The sequence below is a fragment of the Eptatretus burgeri genome, chromosome 17 (assembly GCF_056783735.1).
Source record: "Eptatretus burgeri isolate ZD-2024b chromosome 17, Ebu_testis_v1, whole genome shotgun sequence".
NCBI classification, from domain to species: domain Eukaryota; kingdom Metazoa; phylum Chordata; class Myxini; order Myxiniformes; family Myxinidae; genus Eptatretus; species Eptatretus burgeri.
Window position 1 is genome coordinate 57025197 of NC_140977.1, and position 23087 is coordinate 57048283.

General features: G+C 45.6%; 2 protein-coding genes across 2 annotated transcripts in view; both read left to right on the forward strand.

Annotated features, from left to right (window-relative positions):
* Window positions 1-23087, forward strand: part of LOC147010194 (epidermal growth factor receptor kinase substrate 8-like protein 2) — a 133355-nt gene that overhangs the window by 101777 nt on the left and 8491 nt on the right. The gene's annotated exons all lie outside the window — the stretch shown is intronic.
* Window positions 1381-18377, forward strand: LOC147010198 (uncharacterized). Its single transcript, XM_085863082.1, has 6 exons — window positions 1381-1756; window positions 6764-6885; window positions 11895-12076; window positions 17465-17585; window positions 17800-17919; window positions 18132-18377. The coding sequence occupies exons 1-6, from the start codon at window positions 1576-1578 to the stop codon at window positions 18354-18356; spliced, it is 951 nt and encodes a 316-aa protein (XP_085719208.1). The 5' UTR covers window positions 1381-1575; the 3' UTR covers window positions 18357-18377.

Consider the following 23087-nt stretch of genomic DNA (forward strand, 5'->3'; position numbering starts at 1 on the left):
CCGGATTATCACGTGCCACACTGGCTCATCATACATCACACCGGATCATCACGTGCCACACCGGCTCATCACACATCACACCGGATCATCACGTGCCACTCCAGCTCATCATACGCCACACCGGATCACACATCACAACAGATCACCACACGTCACCCCGGATCACTACACGTCACACCGGATCACCACACGTCGCACCGGACCATCATACGCTGCACCGGATCACACATCACATCAGATCATCACACGTCACACCGGATCACCACACATCATATCAGATCATCACACATCGCACCGGATCACACATCACATCAGATCACCACACGTCACCCCGGATCACCACACGTCGCACCGGACCATCATACGCCGCACCGGATCACACATCACATCAGATCACCACACGTCACACTGGATCACCACACGTAACACCGGCTCATCATATGCTGCACCAGATCACACATCACATCAGATCAACACATGTCACCCCGGATCACCACACGTCACAACGGATTACACATCATATCAGATCATCACACGTCACCTCGGATCACCACACGTCACCCCGGATCACCACACGTCACCCCGGATCACCACACGTCACACCGGCTCATCATACGCTGCACCAGATCACACATCATATCAGATCATCACACATCACCCCGGATCACCACACGTCACCCTGGATCATGACACATCCCCCCGGATCATCACACGTCTCCCCGGATCATGACACGTCACACCAGATCACATGTCACCCCGAATCACCACACGTCACACCAGATCACACATCACCCCAGATCACGACATGTCACTGATACTTCACCGACCCAAACATATAAATATCTGCACAACCAACAACTACCGCATGAAAAAACAACCATCCGACTTGTGTTCTTCGTAAACCACAACAAACTGAATTCTCTACCACCACGTTTGGTCCTTCATACATCAGTAATGGGTTCAGTCGGACGCACGTTCGAGTTCTGCATAGCCCGTGACCACTAATGACGTGTTTGAGGACGAACGAGACGAATCCGTCATGTGGGTCAAACGGAGTCATTGGCGAGAGGGTTTCCGAGGGGAACACCCAGTCCATGACTCGCCATGAGTGGTCCTCGAACAGATGTCAAAGTGCACACCAATGTACAAATCACTCCAAGCGTCGTCATGACGAAACACAAGCATCCATTTGTGTGAAGGACGTGTCTGCACGGGGTCTGGGAGTAATGGAACGGAGGGACCACAGGAGTCGGGAGGAGGAGACGTGCGAAGAGTCGGAAACATGGAGGAGGATGGCTCGAGACCAGGAGGGAGTGGCGGAGAAAGGAGATTTTGTCTGGAGGGTCTTTTGGCAGCTTGACGACAGGATAGACCACCCTCTGTAAAGGAAAGTGGGTGGAGATCTGAAAACAAGAGGGGCGTGAACAGAGACCTCAATAAAACGTACGTGGCCAGAGACCCGAAGGCACAAGGACCCGGTATTAAAGAACCGTGAAGACCTGTGAGAGTCCTCGTGAGGTCTCCTCCTCCGCACATTATCCGTCTTGTCTTTCGCCGCCTCGTCCTACCTCCGGGATGCAGGGCACAGTCAGCAGAAGGACCGTGTCCACGGATACCTGGTCGAGGAACGTGCGTCCTGATGACCTTCCGATGGCCAACCTGCCGAGTCCGGAGGCGAACCAGCGAGTCCAAAACCAGATCGCGGAGTTTTTATCAAAATACGGAACAGCACGTGGGACGACGCTCTTAATGAACCGTACGTAGCACGTACTGGGTTACAATGGGCACGTTTACTCGGGTTACTAATGTTATGGGGCTGGAGTTACAATGGAACTGTGTGGGTGGTAATCACATGTAATGGGTTACAATGGGCACGTTTACTCGGGTTACTAATGTTATAGGGCTGGAGTTACAAGGGAACTGTGTGGGTGGTAACCACATGTACTGGGTTACAATGGGCACGTTTACTCGGGTTAGTAATGTTATAGGGCTGGAGTTACAAGGGAACTGTGTGGGTGGTAATCACATGTAATGGGTTACAATGGGCACGTTTACTCGGGTTAGTAATGTTATGGGGCGAGAGTGACAAGGGAACTGTGTGGGTGGTAACCACATGTAATGGGTTACAATGGGCACGTTTACTCGGGTTAGCAATGTTATGGGGCTGGAGTTACAAGGGAACTGTGTGGGTGGTAACCACACGTACTGGGTTACAATGGGCACGTTTACTCGGGTTAGTAATGTTATAGGGCTGGAGTTACAAGGGAACTGTGTGGGTGGTAACCACATGTCATGGGTTACAATGGGCACGTTTACTCGGGTTACTAATGTTATAGGGCTGGAGTTACAAGGGAACTGTGTGGGTGGTAACCACATGTCATGGGTTACAATGGGCACGTTTACTCGGGTTAGTAATGTTATAGGGCTGGAGTTACAAGGGAACTGTGTGGGTGGTAATCACATGTAATGGGTTACAATGGGCACGTTTACTCGGGTTAGTAATGTTATGGGGCGAGAGTGACAAGGGAACTGTGTGGGTGGTAACCACATGTAATGGGTTACAATGGGCACGTTTACTCGGGTTAGCAATGTTATGGGGCTGGAGTTACAAGGGAACTGTGTGGGTGGTAATCACACGTACTTGGTTACAATGGGCACGTTTACTCGGGTTAGTAATGTTATAGGGCTGGAGTTACAAGGGAACTGTGTGGGTGGTAATCACATGTAATGGGTTACAATGGGCACGTTTACTCGGGTTAGTAATGTTATGGGGCGAGAGTGACAAGGGAACTGTGTGGGTGGTAACCACACGTACTTGGTTACAATGGGCACGTTTACTCGGGTTAGCAATGTTATGTGGCTGGAGTTACAAGGGAACTGTTTGGATGGTTACCACACGTCATGGGTTAGTTAGTGCTGGTTCGACTTTCTTCATGGTAACCACAGATAATGGGTTAGTGAATGTTCATTATAGTTTCTGAATGGTAACCACAGATAATGGGTTAGTGAGTGCTGACCCTAGTTTCTGAATGGTAACCACACATAATTGGTTAGCGAGTGCTGGTCCCAGTTTCTGAATGGTAAACATACGTAATTATTGGTTAGTGAGTGCTGGTTCTAGTTTCTGAATGGTAACCACACGTAATTGGTTTGCGAGTGTTGGTCTTAGTTTCTGAATGGTAATCACAGGTAATGGGTGAGCGAGTGCTGGTCCGAGTTTCTGAATGGTCACCACAGATAATGGGTTAGTGAGTGTTGATTCTAGTTTCTGAATGGTAACCACAGATAATGGGTTAGTGAGTGCTGGTCCTATTTTCTCAATGGTAATCACGTGTAATTGGTTTGTGGGTGCTGGTTCTAGTTTCTGAATGGTAACCACACGTAATGGGCTAGTGTGTGTTGATTCTAGTTTCTGAATGGTAACCAGAGATAATGGGTTTGCGAGTGTTGGACCTCGTTTCTGAATGGTAACCACAGGTAATGGGTTTGCTGGTGATTGTTCAAGCTGCTGCATGGCAACCACAGCTTGTCAGGTCAGGCCAGATTAGATCTGTGACCTGCTACAGGTACCATGTAAACCTGTACTAACCTGTTCCATGGTCGGGTTGTCGGCGACTAAACCGTTTTCCCCACCAGGTTTTCTGGTGAGGAGGGTGTTTGGATATGGACACCCAGCAGGATTAAAAACAAAACCTGTCAAAGGGCGGAGGAGCTCCTTGTGAGCCAACGGCCATCCATATCTAGTACCCAACTGTGTCTGCAGACGTCCTCCTGCAGTTGGGTCACTTCTTATTAGGAGGTTGGTGGCAGGATTTGTACTCCGGCCACCGTAAAACACTTCATTCCGCAAAACACAAAAACGCAAAAAAAAATCTGAAAACCCACTCCGTGGGAGTACCTCCTGGACAGCTTCCCTTCGCAGGGCAGCTCACCGGATGATGGGATTGGGGCAAAGCCTTCGGGACCCCCAATCTTTGATGATAAGAGGGAAACCACGGGGTAACATCCCTGGGTCAGATTGTGGGAGAGTGTGTTGGAGTGGTGCTGAGGTGTCGTCCACCAGACGGCGGTCTCCTTGGGTTAACCTGAGGCGGTCCCTTCAGGTGGGTGCCTGGAATGTCCTATCCCGAAGAGAGGATGATCACCTGTCTCTGTTATCATCTGAGCTCAAGCGTTTGGACATCGGGATTGCAGCTCTCTCTGAGGTTCGGAGACCGGATTGCGGCGAGATAATGGTGGGTGGTTACACCTACTATTGGTCTGGTCGCTCTGATGGTTACCATACCCAAGGAGTTGCTGTAGCTGTGTCCAATAAAATGACTCCAATGACAATTGAGGTAACACCGGTCAACGAGCGTATTATGAGACGAAGGATTCGTCACTCCTTCAGTGTCATTTCCCTGGTCTCTGTATATGCTCCAACTGAGGCGAATGATCTCACCGTGAAGGATGCATTCTTGTGAAGACTCAGTGATGTCCCGCTCGAGTCTGTGGTTGATCAGTGCCCCAGACGAGATACTCTTCTAGTCTTGGGCGATTTCAATGCATCGACTGGAACTGATAGGGACGGTTATGAGGTGTGTGTTGGTCCCCATGGGTCAGGAACTATGAACCAGAATAGCACTAAGTTCCTTGACTTTGCAAGAAGTCATGGACTTAGGGTGGCTGGTTCATGGTTTCAGCGCCCACAAGCTCATCGCTGGACTTGGTATTCCAACGCTGGCGGTGTGGCAAAGGAGATTGATCATATGCTCAATGATGGTCGCTGGAGGATGATCCAGAACTGCAGGGTCTACAGGATTGCTCAGTTCCTCAACTCCGACCACAAGCTTGTTGTAGCAACTCATAAGTTGCATGCAGTTTTGTGCTCTGCCTGGAACACAGGCATCAGTCCAACTGACTGGAAGAGGGGCCTTGGTGTCCCATTCTGGAAAGGGACGGGTGATCGCCAGGACTGCAACAACTACCGAGGGGTGACGCTGCTCTCAGTGCCGGGCAAGGTCTTTGCTTGGTTAATTCTTGATGTGGTTCGCCACCATCTGCTTGAGCACCAGCGTCCAGAGCAGTCAGGCTTTACACCAAAGAGGTCAATGATTGACCGTATCCTTGCTCTTCGGTTCCTCACCGAACGCAGACGAGAGTTTCGGCAGGGGCTGCTTGCAGCTTATGTTGATCTCTGTAAAGCGTTCGATTCAGTGAATCGGGATGCCCTCTGGAGGATTTTTGGTCTTCGTGGGGTGCCACCAAAACTGATCAATCTGATGTCTGAATTGTCTCAATACTCTGGTATTGAGTGCTGTAACATGTGGTGGTACTATCTTTGACTTATTTGAAATTGTTACTGGAGTTTGTCAGGGGTGTGTACTGGCCCCCACCCTTTTCAGAACTTGTATGGACTGGATTCTAGGGAGGATGTCAGAGAGATCAAGCTGCGGTGCATCGCTTGGGAATGTCAAGATCTCTGACCTTGATTTCACAGATGATGCAGTCATCTATGCGGAGACTCTAGATATCCTTTTGGGGGCCCTCGAGGTGCTGAATGAGGAGTCGGAGCCGCTGGGATTACGGGTTTCCTGGGTCAAAACTAAGATCCAGGCTTTCAATGACATCCTGGATGCTGCTGTCCTGTCTGATAACTGTTTGTGGTGAGGATGTTGAGGTCGTGGATAGGTTCACTTACCTTGGCAGTGATATTCATGTTGCTGTTGGCTGTGAGCCAGAGGCTAATAGACGTCTGAGTCGGGCCTGGGGAGTCATGGATTCACTGGATCATGGGGTGTGGTGCTGTCGGTACCTGTCCAGGACAATGCAAGTCTGAGTCTTCAGGTACTTGGTACTTCCAGTCTTGCTCTACAAATGTGAGACTTGGACTCTGACCAGGGATCTGAGATGGAAACTTAATTCCTTCGGTACCAGGTCTCTTTGGAGAATCCTTGGCGATCGCTGGTCGGACCTTGTGTCCAACGAGCGGGTGCTGAGAGAGACTCAAATGAGATTTGTTACCTGCAAAGTCCGTGAGCGTCAGCTGCGGCTGCATAGTCGTTTGGCTCGTTTTCCTGATGCTGACCCTGCTCACTAGATTCTCTCAGTGAGGGAGTCTCATGAGTGGAGGAAGCCAATGGGTTGACCACTTGCCTCGTGGTTGCAGCAGGTTGATCACCATCTCAAGGAGATGGGGATTGGCTAGGCATCTGCCTGGAGGAGGCCCCTTGGAGTACCGACCGAAAGTGGATGCAGCGACGCGCTGCTCCAACACTTGCTCCCATACCTGACCTGACCTGAACCACAGGTCATGGGTCGGTGAGTGCCGGTCCTTGTTTGTGGATGGTAAGCTCAGGTAATGGGTTTGCTGGTGCTGCTTCGCGTTTGTGGATGGTAACAGCAGGTAATGTGTTAGCTCGTGCTGATGTTAGTTTCTGAATGGCAACCAGAGGTAATATGTTATCTGGTGGTGATTTTAGTTTCTGCCTGGTAACTCCAGGTAATGGGTTAAATAGTGCTGACCCGAGTTTCTGAATGGTAACCCCAGGTAATGGATTAGCCAGTGATTGTTCAAGATGTTGAATGGTAACTCCCGGTAATGAGTTAGTTTGTGATTGCTCTAGTTTCTGGATGGTATCCCCAGGTAATGGGTTCGGAAGTGCTGTTCCTCGTTTGTGGATGGTAACCCCAGTTCTATCTGGATCTAGGATATGTGGTTGAACATTGAGACCTGGACTCGATGCTGGACCGAGAGTTTGTGACGTTTTGGTGAAATATTCAGGTTCCAGAAATCCGCAGAAGTGGAGATCCCAGAGTACGAGCGATCGATCCCCACATCCGGTGGGAGACTGGCGGTCCTCCACTTACAACATCCTCTCGAGCATCACGCCAGGTCCATGCATGGTGAGGATTGTTTTTTTGTTTTTTTAATCCAATGATAGTTTGGTTTGAGGATCGGGTCACGGAGTTCCACAATGAAACAGAAGGTTGGAAAGATTTCCGAGCGGAGCATACTCAACGCGCTGGAAAATATACACATTCCGAGCAATTTTGGGCCTTTTTGTGGATGAATAATTGACACATTGCAGACAGATATTGAAGATGATATTGTAAAAGATGACTGGTTTTATTACAATGTGCATTAAACCCAAGATAAGCACAATAGAGCATTCCATTGTATCAAAATGAAAACTTGATTTTCATTATAACGCGCGTTATACGGCTGGAAAACGCTGGTGTGAAATTCGTAATTGTGCTTTGATGTAACAGTCATTATAATGACTGTAATTAAATCTAATTGGACATAGCAAAGGGTCCAATGAGTGTGGTTATATTTCAGGGGTTCATAAACGTTGCTGAGCTGGGAAGAGGAGAAAGAGGGTGTGAGTGGAGGAAGGGATCATGGGGTTGATACACATAGAGGCAGGAACACGAGAGTTACAGGTGGGGAGGGAGAGGACATGAGGGTTACAGGTGGGGAGGGAGAGGACGTGAGGGTTACATGTGGGGAGGGAGAGGACGTGAGGGTTACAGGTGGGGAGGGAGAGGGCATGAGGGTTACAGATGGGGAGGGAGAGGGCGTGAGGGTTACAGGTGGGGAGAGAGAGAGGCCGTGAGGATTACATGTGGGGAGGTAGAGGCCATGAGGGTTACAGGTGGGGAGGGAGAGGGAACGTGAGGGTTACAGGTGGGGAGGGAGAGGGCGTGAGGGTTACAGGTGGGGAGGGAGAGGGCGTGAGGATTACAGATGGGGGGGGGGAGGAGATGAGGGTTACAGGTGGGGAGGGAGAGGACGTGAGGGTTACAGGTGGGGAGGGAGAGGGCATGAGGATTACAGATGGGGAGGGAGAGGGCGTGAAGGTTACATGTGGGGAGGGAGAGGACGTGAGGGTTACAGGTGGGGAGGGAGAGGACGTGAGGGTTACAGGTGGGGAGGGAGAGGGCGTGAGGATTACAGGTGGGGAGAGGACGTGAGGATTACAGATGGGGAGGGAGAGGGCGTGAAGGTTACATGTGGGGAGGGAGAGGGCTTGAGGACATGGAGAGGACTCGTAGAGAAGAAGAAACATTGCAGGAGTTACAGATGAAGAGAGATGGAGAGATGTGGAGGTACCATCTGGGGTGCAGAATGGCACGTGGGTTGATAGTGGTGAAGGTTGATAGTGGTGAAGGTTGATAGTGGTGAAGGTTGATAAGTTATTCCATCCATCCATTGAGATCATACTCTGTGCAGAACGTTGGTGCTGCTTAAGCAGTCTCCTTGTCTATTGGGCACAATCCTGGACGGGTCCCCACTCCGACACAGCACACCAGCATGCTGGCACTCATTTTGCCGACCTCGGAAGGATGACAGGCCGAGTTAACCCCACCTGGTATTAATTCAACAGCTGAGCAGGATTTGAACTCAGGACCCTCGGATCCAAAGCCCACTACCTTAACCATTAAGCCAACACCAAGCATGGATAAGTTATTACCTCTGTGATAGTTGAACAAACATGAAATGAGCATTAACTTTACAGTAGATGTGCTCTTTAGAGAATCATCCATTTCACATTTGTGAATCAAAATCGATATCCAGTCAAGCGACAGTTTGTAAACAAAACGAAGTGACATGAATGTCCATTGCGCAGTACAGCACTACACTTCTTTTTTGTGATACACATTCATGGCTCGTGGAAGAGCTTGTACACTGAAAAGAGAGACAGACACACAGACACAGATAGACAGACACACAGACACAGATAGACAGACAGACAGACACAGATACCAATAGCAGAGTTGAGGGATGAAATAGAGGGAGACTTGGACAAAATTGGGGAGGTGGAGGGGGGAGGCAGGAAAGGACAAGATGGATACAGGAGGGAAGAACTGAAAGTTTGTAGGAGGGATTTGGGTGTTACTTGGGGTGGGGTGGGGGGGGAGGGGATAACGAAGGTATAAAAGATTGACGAGGGTATTGGGGTTAACGAGGAAATTGAGGACGATCTGCGATGGTGGTGAACAGCTATCTTGAAGAGCTGGAGGGAAGAATGAGATTGAAGAGAATGTGGAAGTTGGTTCTACAGGTGGGAAAAAAAGAGGAATGAACGAGTGTAGATGAATTTGGGTAGTTTCACCAGAAGGGATTGATGGTGGACCGTGTGTGCCCTGCAGAAACCTGTGGGGACAAAGCATGGAAAGAGCAGAGGGTGCAAGACCAGAAAGGAGGTGGAAGAAGACAGAGAGTCCACCGACTTGTTTGCGATGGTGAAGTGATAGGCCCAGAGACTCAGCTTCATCACTGGAAATTCCAATGATCTTGAGGACCTCGGTTTCCTCGGCATCAAGCTGAGAAACGTGAGGCAGGGGAGCCAGCCCAGAGGGGAGAGCAGTACTCCATCAAGCTGTGGATGAAGGACTTGTATGTGGATAGGACTTCAGGCATACCAAGGAAGGACTTTCTACGACGGAGGATGTCCAGTTGGCGTCTGGCATTGGAGGCCAACTTTGAAATGTGGTTTGCCCAAGAAAGATCATGGCTGATGGTGAGACCCAGGAATTTGAATGACCGAACTTCCTCAAGAGGATTGTTAAGAAAGTAGATTCGAGGGTTTGCTAGACGGTCCTTTCGGAGAGAGATAGTGAGAGTGCGAGATTTTTGAGGATTGAAAGACATGTTCCAAGTGTTTGACCATCTTGTGATTTTTTTTCGAGGTCTGGGGAGAGGGAAGAGACTGCAGCCTGCCTGTCTGAAGGATGAGGGATGTCATGGCAGGAGGGGAGAGTCATCAGCAAATCGATAAAGACGATTTTCCAGAGTGTCGGAGAGATCACTGATGAAGATCAGGAATAGGACTGAGCCCAGAGCACTTCCTTGGGGCACTCCAGCCTCGACAAAGAGAGGAGATGAAAGGATCTCGTTTGTCCATGTGATGTCATTGTCCATATATGACATCATTGGTGCATTCTCCATCACTGAGAGAAACCAACGCGCATTTCAACCTCAAAAATAAAACTCATTACATGGACACAGTCAATATGGATGAGATGCTTATTAAAAAAAAACAATTTTATTAAAGTTATTCGAGTTCCTTGCATTGAATAAGAGCCAAAAAGGGTTAAATTGGCCCGTTTACCTGGTTTGGCGCACAGTGCTCTTGCTAAGGGTTTGTTTTGCTCCCTTCTGTCATCACCCATTAAGTCCTCTTTGCTGGGACTTGCCCAATGCCTGTTGGCTGACTGCCCTGTCTGACTGGTTATTATGAATACAGTACAACCACATACACCTGTATACCTGCTTGTAGTCATAACGTGGCATTTCATGATTATTACAGGTAACAAAACTCAGACATGACAACAAAATCACAACACATTGCGATTTCAATCTCTTAAATAAACATGATGTACTTAGCATCTCAAGACGAGATGTGTGCAAATAAAAAAAAAACAGGCTGTGATTTAATGCAGAAGAAGAAGGATAAGGATAAGGATAAGAAAAATCACTCGTTGGGGTTAAAAACTGTTCAAGACTTGGTGTTTCTCAGTGGATGTGCCATTTCGTGTGTGTGTGTGTGTGTGTGTGTGTGTGTGTGTGTGTGTGTGTGTGTGTGTGTGTGTGTGTGTGTGTGTGTGTGTGTGTGTGTGTGTGTGTGTGCGTGCGCGCGTACACATGTGTCGATTCTCCTACCGAACCTCACAGAGCCTGGATGTTGGTGCTACCTGCAGCTCTTGTTCGTACATCATTCTGATCCTGTAAACTAGAGAATCGAGAGGTTGAAATTTGACCCATGTACCCATAACATAATGATCGAGTTGTTTTGTGTTTTTTTTTTAAATTGAAAGGCCCTGTGTGATTAACGTTCAATAGCAGATGTCATTGGACATGCAAGCCAGATTTAGCTCACTCCCCACTCTTTAACACTCACCCCCCACCCCAACTTGTACTCGATTCCTACAAATCACCTGGATGACAGTTTGTAGTTTGATCCCAATGACTAGATGACTTTGATGTGTATCTGATGCACTTAGAGCCTTAGGCCTCAGGCCTTCCAGCTCAGATGAACAGAGGTGTTTAAATAATGACAGGGCGATGCAGTGATCTCTTTTTGTCTGTAATTCTGTGCTCGCCTTACTAGGAGCTCCACCCTCCAGCAGCACACAATGTATTTGTCTGGCTTGTTAAGCAGTTCGACCGGGTAATGCATCCTTCAGACTGCAGAACCGCATTCTCTCGGGTCAGGCCAACACGACTGTAAAGCTCGAAAGGCAATCGCGGGTCATCTTGCACACACGAACATCATCTCGCATCGAATAGATTTCGCATTTACGACTCCAACAAATATCCTTTACACCAAAACTACTTTTTCCTCCAACTGAATGAAATGTATGGAGGATACATTATTATAGGATGCAAATACATGTGTGACGTCATTGTCAAATAGGAGGACAATGACAAGTTGCATCTGCATACCCTTTCGACTCTCTTTTAAGTTTGTTAGACAAGTTATCCAACTGCTGCAACCGTCGTGTGGACAAAGCCTCAGCGAGACGTTTAATTTGGGATTACTGTATTATAGTTTGGATGACATATTATATGAATGGGCAACAAACGCTTGAGAATCCAAAAAGTTTCCCATTTTAAAGCCCTTGGTGGTATTTTTGTGTTTTGGGTCAAATTCTAAATTCCGAGCTCCTTAGGTGCACGGACACTACGGCAGAGAAGTACTTACCCCTTGGCAATGATGTAGCCAGCTTCACAAATTGGTAACAGTATCCTGGTCAGATATCCATTGGGTAGAAAAATGATTGTCATGAACGAGCTTGTAACGAAAGCCTGTCTTTTTATGTGCAAACATTCGGAAGCGAAAGTTTCCAATGGATCATTGGGATCGCCAACGTAGCCAAACTCCCCACGTATGATATGTTGTGCGCAGGAAGGGATGTTTCGACCATCAACGTCCTCTGGTCGTGGCGAGTTCCGATTCAACTCCTACGGTCGTGGTGAGTCCCAATTCCAGTTCCCAGATATCGGGACATTTCATGGCCATGAAAGTCAACCTCGTGATAAACCCGCCAGACGTTTCGACGTTGCGAACGAGATGAACACCACACCCAGGTATGTACAAACCTCAGACCTGTCGATGTGATCACACCCACATCGGACGTTTATTGGATTTTGGCCAAACTTGTGCACAATTGTTGCAACTTTGTTATGTTTCAGATCATTAACAAAATTGGGATGTTCGTTTGTAAAATGAGATTATTTCAACAACCGTCCTCCTTGGACGTTGTGATTTTTTTTTTTTTCCTAAAGTGTTCTTTGAGAGGATCCATTTCCCCTGCAACCCTCCGTGCTTCCATAGTACATGGTTCAGATGTTTTTGGTCAAAAGCCTCGAAAGGCTGCGTTTGTTATTACCCCATGGAGGCGAAGAGTAAAGCGGGGTTAAGCTATTGGTTCAGTCAGTCTGTCTGTGTGTCTGTCGGTCTACAGACTCTAATCGATGATCGAAGAACTCCTTAACTTCAATTGGATTATATATTTTAAACACTGCAGAACACCACGGAGCGGAACATGAACCTGCAGGTTAGCAGTACTTTGGCTCTGAACTTGGCAAATTGTACGGAATCTCGTCCTAATCGTGCGCGTGCAGAGAGGAAGGGGTAAGGTGTTGTTTTTTTTACTCTGTCTACCTGGCAGTTAAACAAAATTTTTAATCATCCCAAAGAGGGAACTTACTGTTTTTAGTGACGTCATAAAGGACACAAACAACAGGCACGATGAACAAATGTAACGTGTTAAATAAGGAGGTGTGAAAGACGCTGCATCAACTGTGGTAAACTTCCAAAAAGGTCTCTTTCTACAACCTTTAAAACCTTTATTTCTTTTCAACTGGATTATATATTTGGGCAATGTCGTACACAAACCATCATTTTGTCACTTTTTTTTTTTTTAAAACCCGTTTTGCGGTACTCGGACAAAATATCTAAGCTGCATCATGCCCTGAGGGCAGAGTAACTGTGAGATTACTGAGATTCAGCACTTGGACAAATATGGCGGCACCTATTGCTGTTTGTTTCATGCGAAATGTAAAGAAACAAAAGGTAAGAAAGTTTAAAAGACTCTTCCCACGTCCCTTTTCGAAAGACTGCATGGGGTAAGGTGTTCTATGAATTCTCTAGTTCCTTCTGTTGCTCTCTCTCTCTCTCTTCCGGCGGTACCTTGATCTCGCGTTCAAAGTTGTGAATGTGACTTAAAGTAACCGAAAACGAAGACAAAATGGATGGTAATGTTGTTTAAAATCGACCTATTGAGATGTTTTTTTGGAAATGGGTTGAAACATGATTTAAAAAAAATTGCAAACAAAGTCAAGGCTCGTGGAAGAGCGAGAACACTGAACGGAACAGGAAGCAACAAAACAAAAGGAATGGTGGAGAGAGAGAGAGAGAGAGAGAGAGAGAGAGAGAGAGAGAGAGAGAGAGAGAGAGAGAGAGAGAGAGAGAGAGAGAGAGAGAGAGAGAGAGAGAGAGAGAGAGAGAGAGAGGTGGGGGGGGGGGGCACACCAACAGCAGTGTTGAAGGATAAAATAGAGGGAGACTTGGACAAATGATGAATGGGGGACAGGAGATGATGCAAGGGGTGGACGTGGACACGTTGAATATCGAAGCAAACTCTCAGGAAGGAAAAACTGGAATTAGGAAGGAAATGGGGGAGGGTAAGGGGAGTAGAAAAGAGCATGGTTTTGGTTGGGGGGGGGATGATCTGAGATGGTGGTGAAGAGCTGAGGCAAGTTTCTCAACATTGAGAATGACAAGAATGGATTGACTTTCAAGATTAAACTGTCGGGCCATATAGTACGCAGAATAAACTTATCTTTTCTGATACAAGATCAAGGCTTCTTTATTAGTGAGGTGACAGGGGGTAACGAGGTGGTAAAATGACAGTGGGGGCACATATGGATTAAATAAGCAAGGGAACGAATGAATAGTAAAAGAGGAGAAAGAAGAAAGAGGAGGAAAGAGTACAGGGAACACAATAACCTACAAGTGTCATGCCAATCGGTGTAGAAAAAAGTTTCTGGTTGTTGATTCATATGCAGCCTGTGGCTGCTGGTTGTATCATTTCTGGAAGCGTGGCTGTGCTGCTGATGCAGTGCCCCTGTTACCAGTAAGGTGGTACTCATTTTGCTAACCTCAGAAGGATGACAGGCTGAGTCAACCCACCTGGTGTTGTTTCAACAATTTGATGGCACAACAGGGGCTTAATCTCAAGACCATAAGATCTTACATCAGCCATCTTAATGATTAAGCCAACACCAGGCTTCGGTTTCTGGTTGGGATAGAGGATGACATGAGATGGTGGTGTACCACCTACTTGAAGCCCTTAAGGGAAGAGTGACATCGAAGAGCCTCGGCAAGACAGTTCAACAGACAAGAGAAAAGAGGAACAAAAGAGTGGAGGAGTCTGATCAGCTTGAGGGTGCAACCAGGAGGGGGTTACTGGAAGAGAGTGTGCATACTGTAGGAGCCGCAGAAGGTCAGAGGACTCAAGTATGGAGGAGAGGTAGTAAAAAAAACACACATCAACAACCTCCTCATGATGTTAGAGCAACAGGCCTTGTGCTTTGGTCTCATCATGAGGGATTCAAATAAGGTTGAGCTTTGGTTTGGACTTATGGAAGATAGGTCCCAGCCAAGAAAAAAAACTAACATTTTTTTTTCCTGCCAAGGTTTTCTCGGTGGTTCCATCATCGTTCGACTATGCCCTTTCAACTTAACTGAGGAGCCACCCTGGATTTGGCCTCAAATCCAATATTGCAGCTAAAATCCAAAATGGCCATCAGACTCCACTGAATTTCACTTTGCGTACATTTTTTGGCTGGAAAATCTGTTTTTGCCCATGAAATTTGACTTTTTTTCTGGTTGCATGGTAGAACTTATCAAATTACTATTTTAGAGTAATTTGTAGTCGATAAAATGCAATATGGCTGCCATACCCAAAATACCTGCCAATACCCATTGAATCTCACATATTTCTGCTTCAAAATCATTTTTCAAACGACAGAATACTTTTTATTTCTGGTCGTATGTCGGGGTACGTATATAGTTCGTTAAACTTGGAATGATTTGCTATTGGTCTCAAATTCCAAAATGGCCACCGGACCCGACTGATCCTCACTTGAGGACTTATTACGGCTGGAAAATTGAATTGGACAACTGCTGTTTCTTTTAGTGGACTGCATGTCTTTAAATTTGGGCTAGGGAGTTGCTTATTACATTTAGATACACAACACAGTTAGTTTGTAATTATTAAGGATATCAATCTGATATAGTCTTTAAAATGGCCTAAAAAAAACAAACAAATTAACGCTTCTTTTGTACAATAAGACAAGCAGCAGAGCTTCACAAACATTTAAACATGACGTGAACTCACAAGTAGTGAATGTTCAGCGATATTCATTCAGGGTCTTTAATTTTACAACATCGTCCAAATCAGTGTCTGTCTGGGATTCAGTTGAGTGAACTTCATCATGACTGTCAGAAGTAGCTGATATCTGGTATTGCACAATGTCGCAATCACTCTTTGAAAATTCGTCCTCCCCTGAGTTGCCGACTCCTTTGTCCTCACTTGTGGCTGGAACCCTTTCTTCTCTTCTTATTTGGGGGGTTGTCCTGATTAATGGAATAATCAAATCCCTAGTATGCTGCCTTCCAGAGTATTCAAACACAATCCCTGGGATACCAATCCAGACTCCTCACTAACGAGCCATCACTGTACTCAAAAATATAAATGTTTTTAATTGAATCCTCATGGATCAGCATCGTAGTCCACTTAGTACGATACGAGTAATCCCCCCCAGATCAGGCAAATGCAGCCGTTGAGCTCTGTGGAAATGACGTAACTTTCCGACCACTCTGGGTACCGGTGACACCATCATGAGACGACACTTTTCTTTCTGTAATCAATGGGGGAATTAAAGGAGAAATTTCTTACTCATCAAGGACTCCAACCCATGGGGTTTGTCCGTACTCTATCCTCTAAATGCTGAATGACAATAAAACCTGTATATTAAAAGAGTTTAGGAACGAATGCTTTACTCGGGAGGGGTAAAGGGACTTTCAGGCCACCATGTAGTTGTACAACTTTCACCTTCCAAGTGGCGTTTCTTCGTGTCCTTACAAACACCCACTTTCTAAGGGAGAGACAAATAAAAACAGATCGGAAAAGGAAATGAGGAAAAAAGATAACATTTTGGATGGGAGAGTTCACAGAACACCTTAACCCATGCAGTTTTGAGAAAAAAGGGATGTCAGAGGGGTTTTCAAATTCTTTCTTTGTGTTTCCAAGCAAATCTATGTTGTCCATGAACCTCCATTTTCTCTGAATCTCGATATTCCGCAACATTGAGAGCGTGAGCGGAAAACTTGATTGGTTGAGATGGCATAATATTTTGTCCGTGTTTAAACTGAATGTTTTTTTTTTGTGTTCCACTGTGTTTAAGTATACAGTTATATTGAAATAAAATAAAAGTTTCAAAAGCTGTAGAGAAACAAAACCTTTTCAGGAAGTTTACCAACGTTGATGCATCTTCTTTTACACCACCTTATTTAACGTGTTATATTAGTTCTTCGTACCTGTTGTTTGTATCCTTTATAACGTTCTTAAAAACAGTAAGTTTCCTGTTTGGAATGATTTTTAAATCAAATTCAAAGGCAGGCAGAGTAAAAAATCTCAGTCCTCTGTGGGCATACGTCCTCAGGACGAGATTCCATACAATTTGCCAAATTCAGAGCCAAAGTATTGCGAAACTACAGGTTCGTGTTCCAATCCATGTTCTGATTCATGTTCTAGTGTTCAAAATCTAAAATTCAATTGAAATTAAGTAGTTCCTCGATCATAAAATAATATCTGCAGGCAGGCAGACAGACAGAGCGAACCAATGCTCAACCATTGCCTGTGCTTCGTGCGCGCGGGGTGAGAAGAGAAAGGGAAAAGAGTATGGAGAAATATGAGCGCAGTAAAGTCAAAGCTAAATTAAAACAAATGGCTCGTCAGAAAAAGATTTTTATTGAGATTTTGGTAAATCAATAAATGGCACAGAAAGGAAAGAGGGGAGAGAGGGGGGCAGAAAGAGAGGAGAGAGAGGGATACATATATGGGAGAGGGGAGGAGAGAGAGGGGGGGGAGAAAGAGAGGGGGAGGGCAAGAGCGAGAGCGAGAGAGCGAGAGAGAGAAAAGAAAGAGGGGGAGGAGGAGAGAATGACAACCAAAGCACATAAACGAGAGGGATAAAGGCACAGTATTATATGTGAATGAATCTCATTCTGACTTGATGCTAAACTACCCGCGGTCATGACTATCCAATTTTATTGTCGCACACTCGGGGTGATAAATCCTACTTATGGTTAACAACGGAGTGGGCAACTTAAAGCAAACTTTGTGATCGTCTCTTTAGCATGTGACTTTTCTTCCATAAACCTGTTTGTATAATCAACTGTGGCAGACTCTTGTTCGAGCGAATCATCAAGGCAGTCGATGAAGACCAAGTGGAAACCGATGGTCCACCATTACAAATTACAACGGGCAACCATAGAAACTATCACACCATGGGGATTCACAGAATGGTAAGCCACCGTCCATTCATAAATTTATTTCCACTTAATCAATTGACAACTTCCACCTCGTCCTTACCTTGGTCTCGATTCCTATGTGATAAACAGAACTCGATCCCAAATGCTGCTTTGAGATGTATAAGAAATTATAGAATGACCAGATATTCATCTTACCCTGTGTATATCCGTGTTTTCTAATTTTTTTTATTCTTTGTTGAAAATCCAGTATGATGGAAAGCAAGGCTTCGGGTCAATGAAGAATGAATTGGGCTTCAAGTCAACGAACAATGGCCACAGAATTGGAGTCTCTGTGGACGAAAGGATAAACATTAATAATAATTTTGGGGTAAGACGATCCATACCAATACATCACCGGTCCCCGAGTATGACGGCACATCAGTAAATCCAATAACTTGTTTATTTCTTTGTAAAGAGAACTTCAGACTTGCTGGCTTCACTCACACGAACTTTGTCTTATTGTTGTTGGTTCGAACAACACCTGAAGGAAAAATAAAGAAGTGTACTGGTCATGATGACATTTGTCGCTTTTACTTTCAGGTTCTGCAAAAGCCTCAAATCCCACTCATGGATGACAATTTTAACCAAAATAAAGTAGACATGGAAGAAATAGCAGATATTCAGAACACACGAGTTACCTCTGTGACGACAATAAACAAAAAAGTCACACAAGAAGGTTCTAACGACTCGAACTCTGGCAGCACCGACATCAATACCAAGGTGCAAATACGTGGTGACGGTGTCGACTTGGCCAACAAAAGGTAAGAATTGTTTCGGGGATGGATGAACTCTCTCTTCGAAAAGAGAAAAAGTTCTAAGGATGAATATTATATGATGAAGATGAGGACATGTGGTAGTTATGGTTGTTGTTGACGTTGAAGATTGTGTGACGATGTAGGAGGGGGTGAGGATGAGGACATGTGGTAGTTGTGGTTGTTGTTAAGGTTAAAGATTGTGTGATGATGTGAGAGGGGGTGAGGATGAGGACATGTGGTAGTTGTGGTTGTTGTTAAGGTTGAAGATTGTGTGATGATGTGAGAGGGGGTGAGGATGAGGTCATGTGGTAGTTATGGTTCTTGTTGAGGTTGAAGATTGTGTGATGATGTGAGAGGGAGTGAAGATGAGGACATGTGGTAGTTATGGTTCTTGTTGAGGTTGAAGATTATGTGATGATGTGAGAGGGAGTGAACATGAGGACATGTGGTAGTTATGGTTGTTGTTGAGGTTGAAGATTGTGTGATGATGTGAGAGGGGGTGAGGATGAGGACATGTGGTAGTTATGGTTCTTGTTGAGGTTGAAGATTGTGTGATGATGTAGGAGGGGGTGAAGATGAGGACATGTGGTAGTTATGGTTGTTGTTGAGGTTGAAGATTGTGTGATGATGTAGGAGGGGGTGAGGATGAGGACATGTGATCGTTATGGTTCTTGTTGAGGTTGAAGATTGTGTGATGATGTAGGAGGGAGTGAAGATGAGGACATGTGGTAGTTATGGTTCTTGTTGAGGTTGAAGATTGTGTGATGATGTAGGAGGGAGTGAAGATGAGGACATGTGGTAGTTATGGTTCTTGTTGAGGTTGAAGATTATGTGATGATGTAGGAGGGGGTGAGGATGAGGACATGTGGTAGTTGTGGTTCTTGTTGAGGTTGAAGATTATGTGATGATGTGGGAGTCGGTGAGGATGAGGACATGTGGTAGTTATGGTTCTTGTTGAGGTTGAAGATTAAGTGATGATGTGAGAGGGAGTGAACATGAGGACATGTGGTAGTTATGGTTGTTGTTGAGGTTGAAGATTGTGTGATGATGTAGGAGGGGGTGAGGATGAGGACATGTGGTAGTTGTGGTTGTTGTTAAGGTTAAAGATTGTGTGATGATGTGAGAGGGGGTGAGGATGAGGACATGTGGTAGTTGTGGTTGTTGTTAAGGTTGAAGATTGTGTGATGATGTAGGAGGGGGTGAGGATGAGGACATGTGGTAGTTATGGTTCTTGTTGAGGTTGAAGATTGTGTGATGATGTGGGAGGGGTGAAGATGAGGACATGTGGTAGTTATGGTTGTTGTTGAGGTTGAAGATTGTGTGATGATGTAGGAGGGGGTGAGGATGAGGACATGTGGTAGTTATGGTTCTTGTTGAGGTTGAAGATTGTGTGATGATGTGAGAGGGAGTGAACATGAGGACATGTGGTAGTTATGGTTCTTGTTGAGGTTGAAGATTGTGTGATGATGTGAGAGGGAGTGAAGATGAGGACATGTGGTAGTTATGGTTCTTGTTGAGGTTGAAGATTGTGTGATGATGTGGGACAGGGTGAACATGAGGACATGTGGTAGTTATGGTTGTTGTTGAGGTTGAAGATTGTGTGATGATGTGAGAGGGAGTGAAGATGAGGACATGTGTCTTGTTGAGGTTGAAGATTGTGTGATGATGTGAGAGGGAGTGAAGATGAGGACATGTGGTAGTTATGGTTGTTGTTGAGGTTGAAGATTGTGTGATGATGTGAGAGGGAGTGAAGATGAGGACATGTGGTAGTTATGGTTGTTGTTGAGGTTGAAGATTGTGTGATGATGTGGGAGGGGTGAAGATGAGGACATGTGGTAGTTATGGTTCTTGTTGAGGTTGAAGATTAAGTGATGATTTGAGAGGGAGTGAACATGAGGACATGTGGTAGTTATGGTTGTTGTTGAGGTTGAAGATTGTGTGATGATGTAGGAGGGGGTGAGGATGAGGACATGTGGTAGTTGTGGTTGTTGTTTAGGTTAAAGATTGTGTGATGATGTGAGAGGGGGTGAGGATGAGGACATGTGGTAGTTATGGTTCTTGTTGAGGTTGAAGATTGTGTGATGATGTAGGAGGGGGTGAGGATGAGAATATGTGGTAGTTATGGTTCTTGTTGAGGTTGAAGATTGTGTGATGATGTGAGAGGGGGTGAGGATGATGACATGTGGTAGTTATGGTTCTTGTTGAGGTTGAAGATTGTGTGATTATGTGAGAGGGAGTGAAGATGAGGACATGTGGTAGTTATGGTTCTTGTTAAGGTTGAAGATTGTGTGATGATGTAGGAGGGGGTGAGGATGAGGACATGTGGTAGTTATGGTTCTTGTTGAGGTTGAAGATTGTGTGATGATGTGGGAGGGGGTGAGGATGAGGACATGTGGTAGTTATGGTTCTTGTTGAGGTTGAAGATTGTGTGATGATATAGGAGGGGGTGAGGATGAGGACATGTGGTAGTTATGGTTGTTGTTGAGGTTGAAGATTATGTGATGATGTGAGAGGGGTGAAGATGAGGACATGTGGTAGTTATGGTTGTTGTTGAGGTTGAAGATTGTGTGATGATGTGGGAGGGGTGAAGATGAGGACATGTGGTAGTTATGGTTGTTGTTGAGGTTGAAGATTGTGTGATGATGTGGGAGGGGTGAAGATGAGGACATGTGCTAGTTATGGTTCTTGTTGAAGTTGAAGATTGTGTGATGATGTAGGAGGGGTGAGGATGAGGACATGTGGTAGTTATGGTTCTTGTTGAGGTTGAAGATTGTGTGATGATGTGAGAGGGAGTGAAGATGAGGACATGTGGTAGTTATGGTTGTTGTTGAGGTTGAAGATTGTGTGATGATGTGGGAGGGGTGAAGATGAGGACATGTGGTAGTTATGGTTCTTGTTGAGGTTGAAGATTGTGTGATGATGTGGGACAGGGTGAACATGAGGACATGTGGTAGTTATGGTTGTTGTTGAGGTTGAAGATTGTGTGATGATGTGAGAGGGAGTGAAGATGAGGACATGTGGTAGTTATGGTTCTTGTTGAAGTTGAAGATTATGTGATGATGTGGGAGGGGGTGAGGATGAGGACATGTGGTAGTTATGGTTCTTGTTGAGGTTGAAGATTGTGTGATGATGTGGGAGGGGGTGAGGATGAGGACATGTGGTAGTTGTGGTTCTTGTTGAGGTTGAAGATCATGTGATGATGTAGGAGGGGGTGAGGATGAGGACATGTGGTAGTTGTGGTTGTTGTTAAGGTTGAAGATTGTGTGATGATGTAGGAGGGGGTGAGGATGAGGACATGTGGTAGTTATGGTTCTTGTTGAGGTTGAAGATTGTGTGATGATGTGAGAGGGAGTGAAGATGAGGACATGTGGTAGTTATGGTTCTTGTTAAGGTTGAAGATTGTGTGATGATGTAGGAGGGGGTGAGGATGAGGACATGTGGTAGTTATGGTTCTTGTTGAGGTTGAAGATTGTGTGATGATGTAGGAGGGGGTGAGGATGAGGACATGTGGTAGTTATGGTTCTTGTTGAGGTTGAAGATTGTGTGATGATGTGAGAGGGAGTGAAGATGAGGACATGTGGTAGTTATGGTTCTTATTGAAGTTGAAGATTATGTGATGATGTGGGAGGGGGTGAGGATGAGGACATGTGGTAGTTATGGTTCTTGTTGAGGTTGAAGATTGTGTGATGATGTGAGAGGGGGTGAGGATGAGGACATGTGGTAGTTATGGTTGTTGTTGAGGTTGAAGATTGTGTGATGATGTAGGAGGGGGTGAGGATGAGGACATGTGGTAGTTATGGTTCTTGTTGAGGTTGAAGATTGTGTGATGATGTGGGAGGGGGTGAGGATGAGGACATGTGGTAGTTATGGTTGTTGTTGAGGTTGAAGATTATGTGATGATGTGAGAGGGGTGAAGATGAGGACATGTGGTAGTTATGGTTCTTGTTGAGGTTGAAGATTGTGTGATGATGTGGGAGGGGTGAAGATGAGGACATGTGGTAGTTTTGGTTCTTGTTGAGGTTTAAGATTGTGTGATGATGTGGGAGGGGGTGAAGATGAGGACATGTGGTAGTTATGGTTGTTGTTGAGGTTGAAGATTGTGTGATGATGTAGGAGGGGTGAGGATGAGGACATGTGGTAGTTATGGTTCTTGTTGAAGTTGAAGATTGTGTGATGATGTAGGAGGGGTGAGGATGAGGACATGTGGTAGTTATGGTTCTTGTTGAGGTTGAAGATTGTGTGATGATGTGAGAGGGAGTGAAGATGAGGACATGTGGTAGTTATGGTTGTTGTTGAGGTTGAAGATTATGTGATGATGTGAGAGGGGTGAAGATGAGGACATGTGGTAGTTATGGTTGTTGTTGAGGTTGAAGATTGTGTGATGATGTGGGAGGGGTGAAGATGAGGACATGTGGTAGTTATGGTTCTTGTTGAAGTTGAAGATTGTGTGATGATGTAGGAGGGGTGAGGATGAGGACATGTGGTAGTTATGGTTCTTGTTGAGGTTGAAGATTGTGTGATGATGTGAGAGGGAGTGAAGATGAGGACATGTGGTAGTTATGGTTGTTGTTGAGGTTGAAGATTGTGTGATGATGTGAGAGGGAGTGAAGATGAGGACATGTGGTAGTTATGGTTCTTGTTGAGGTTGAAGATTGTGTGATGATGTGGGAGGGGGTGAAGATGAGGACAAGTGGTAGTTATGGTTGTTGTTGAGGTTGAAGATTGTGTGATGATGTGGGAG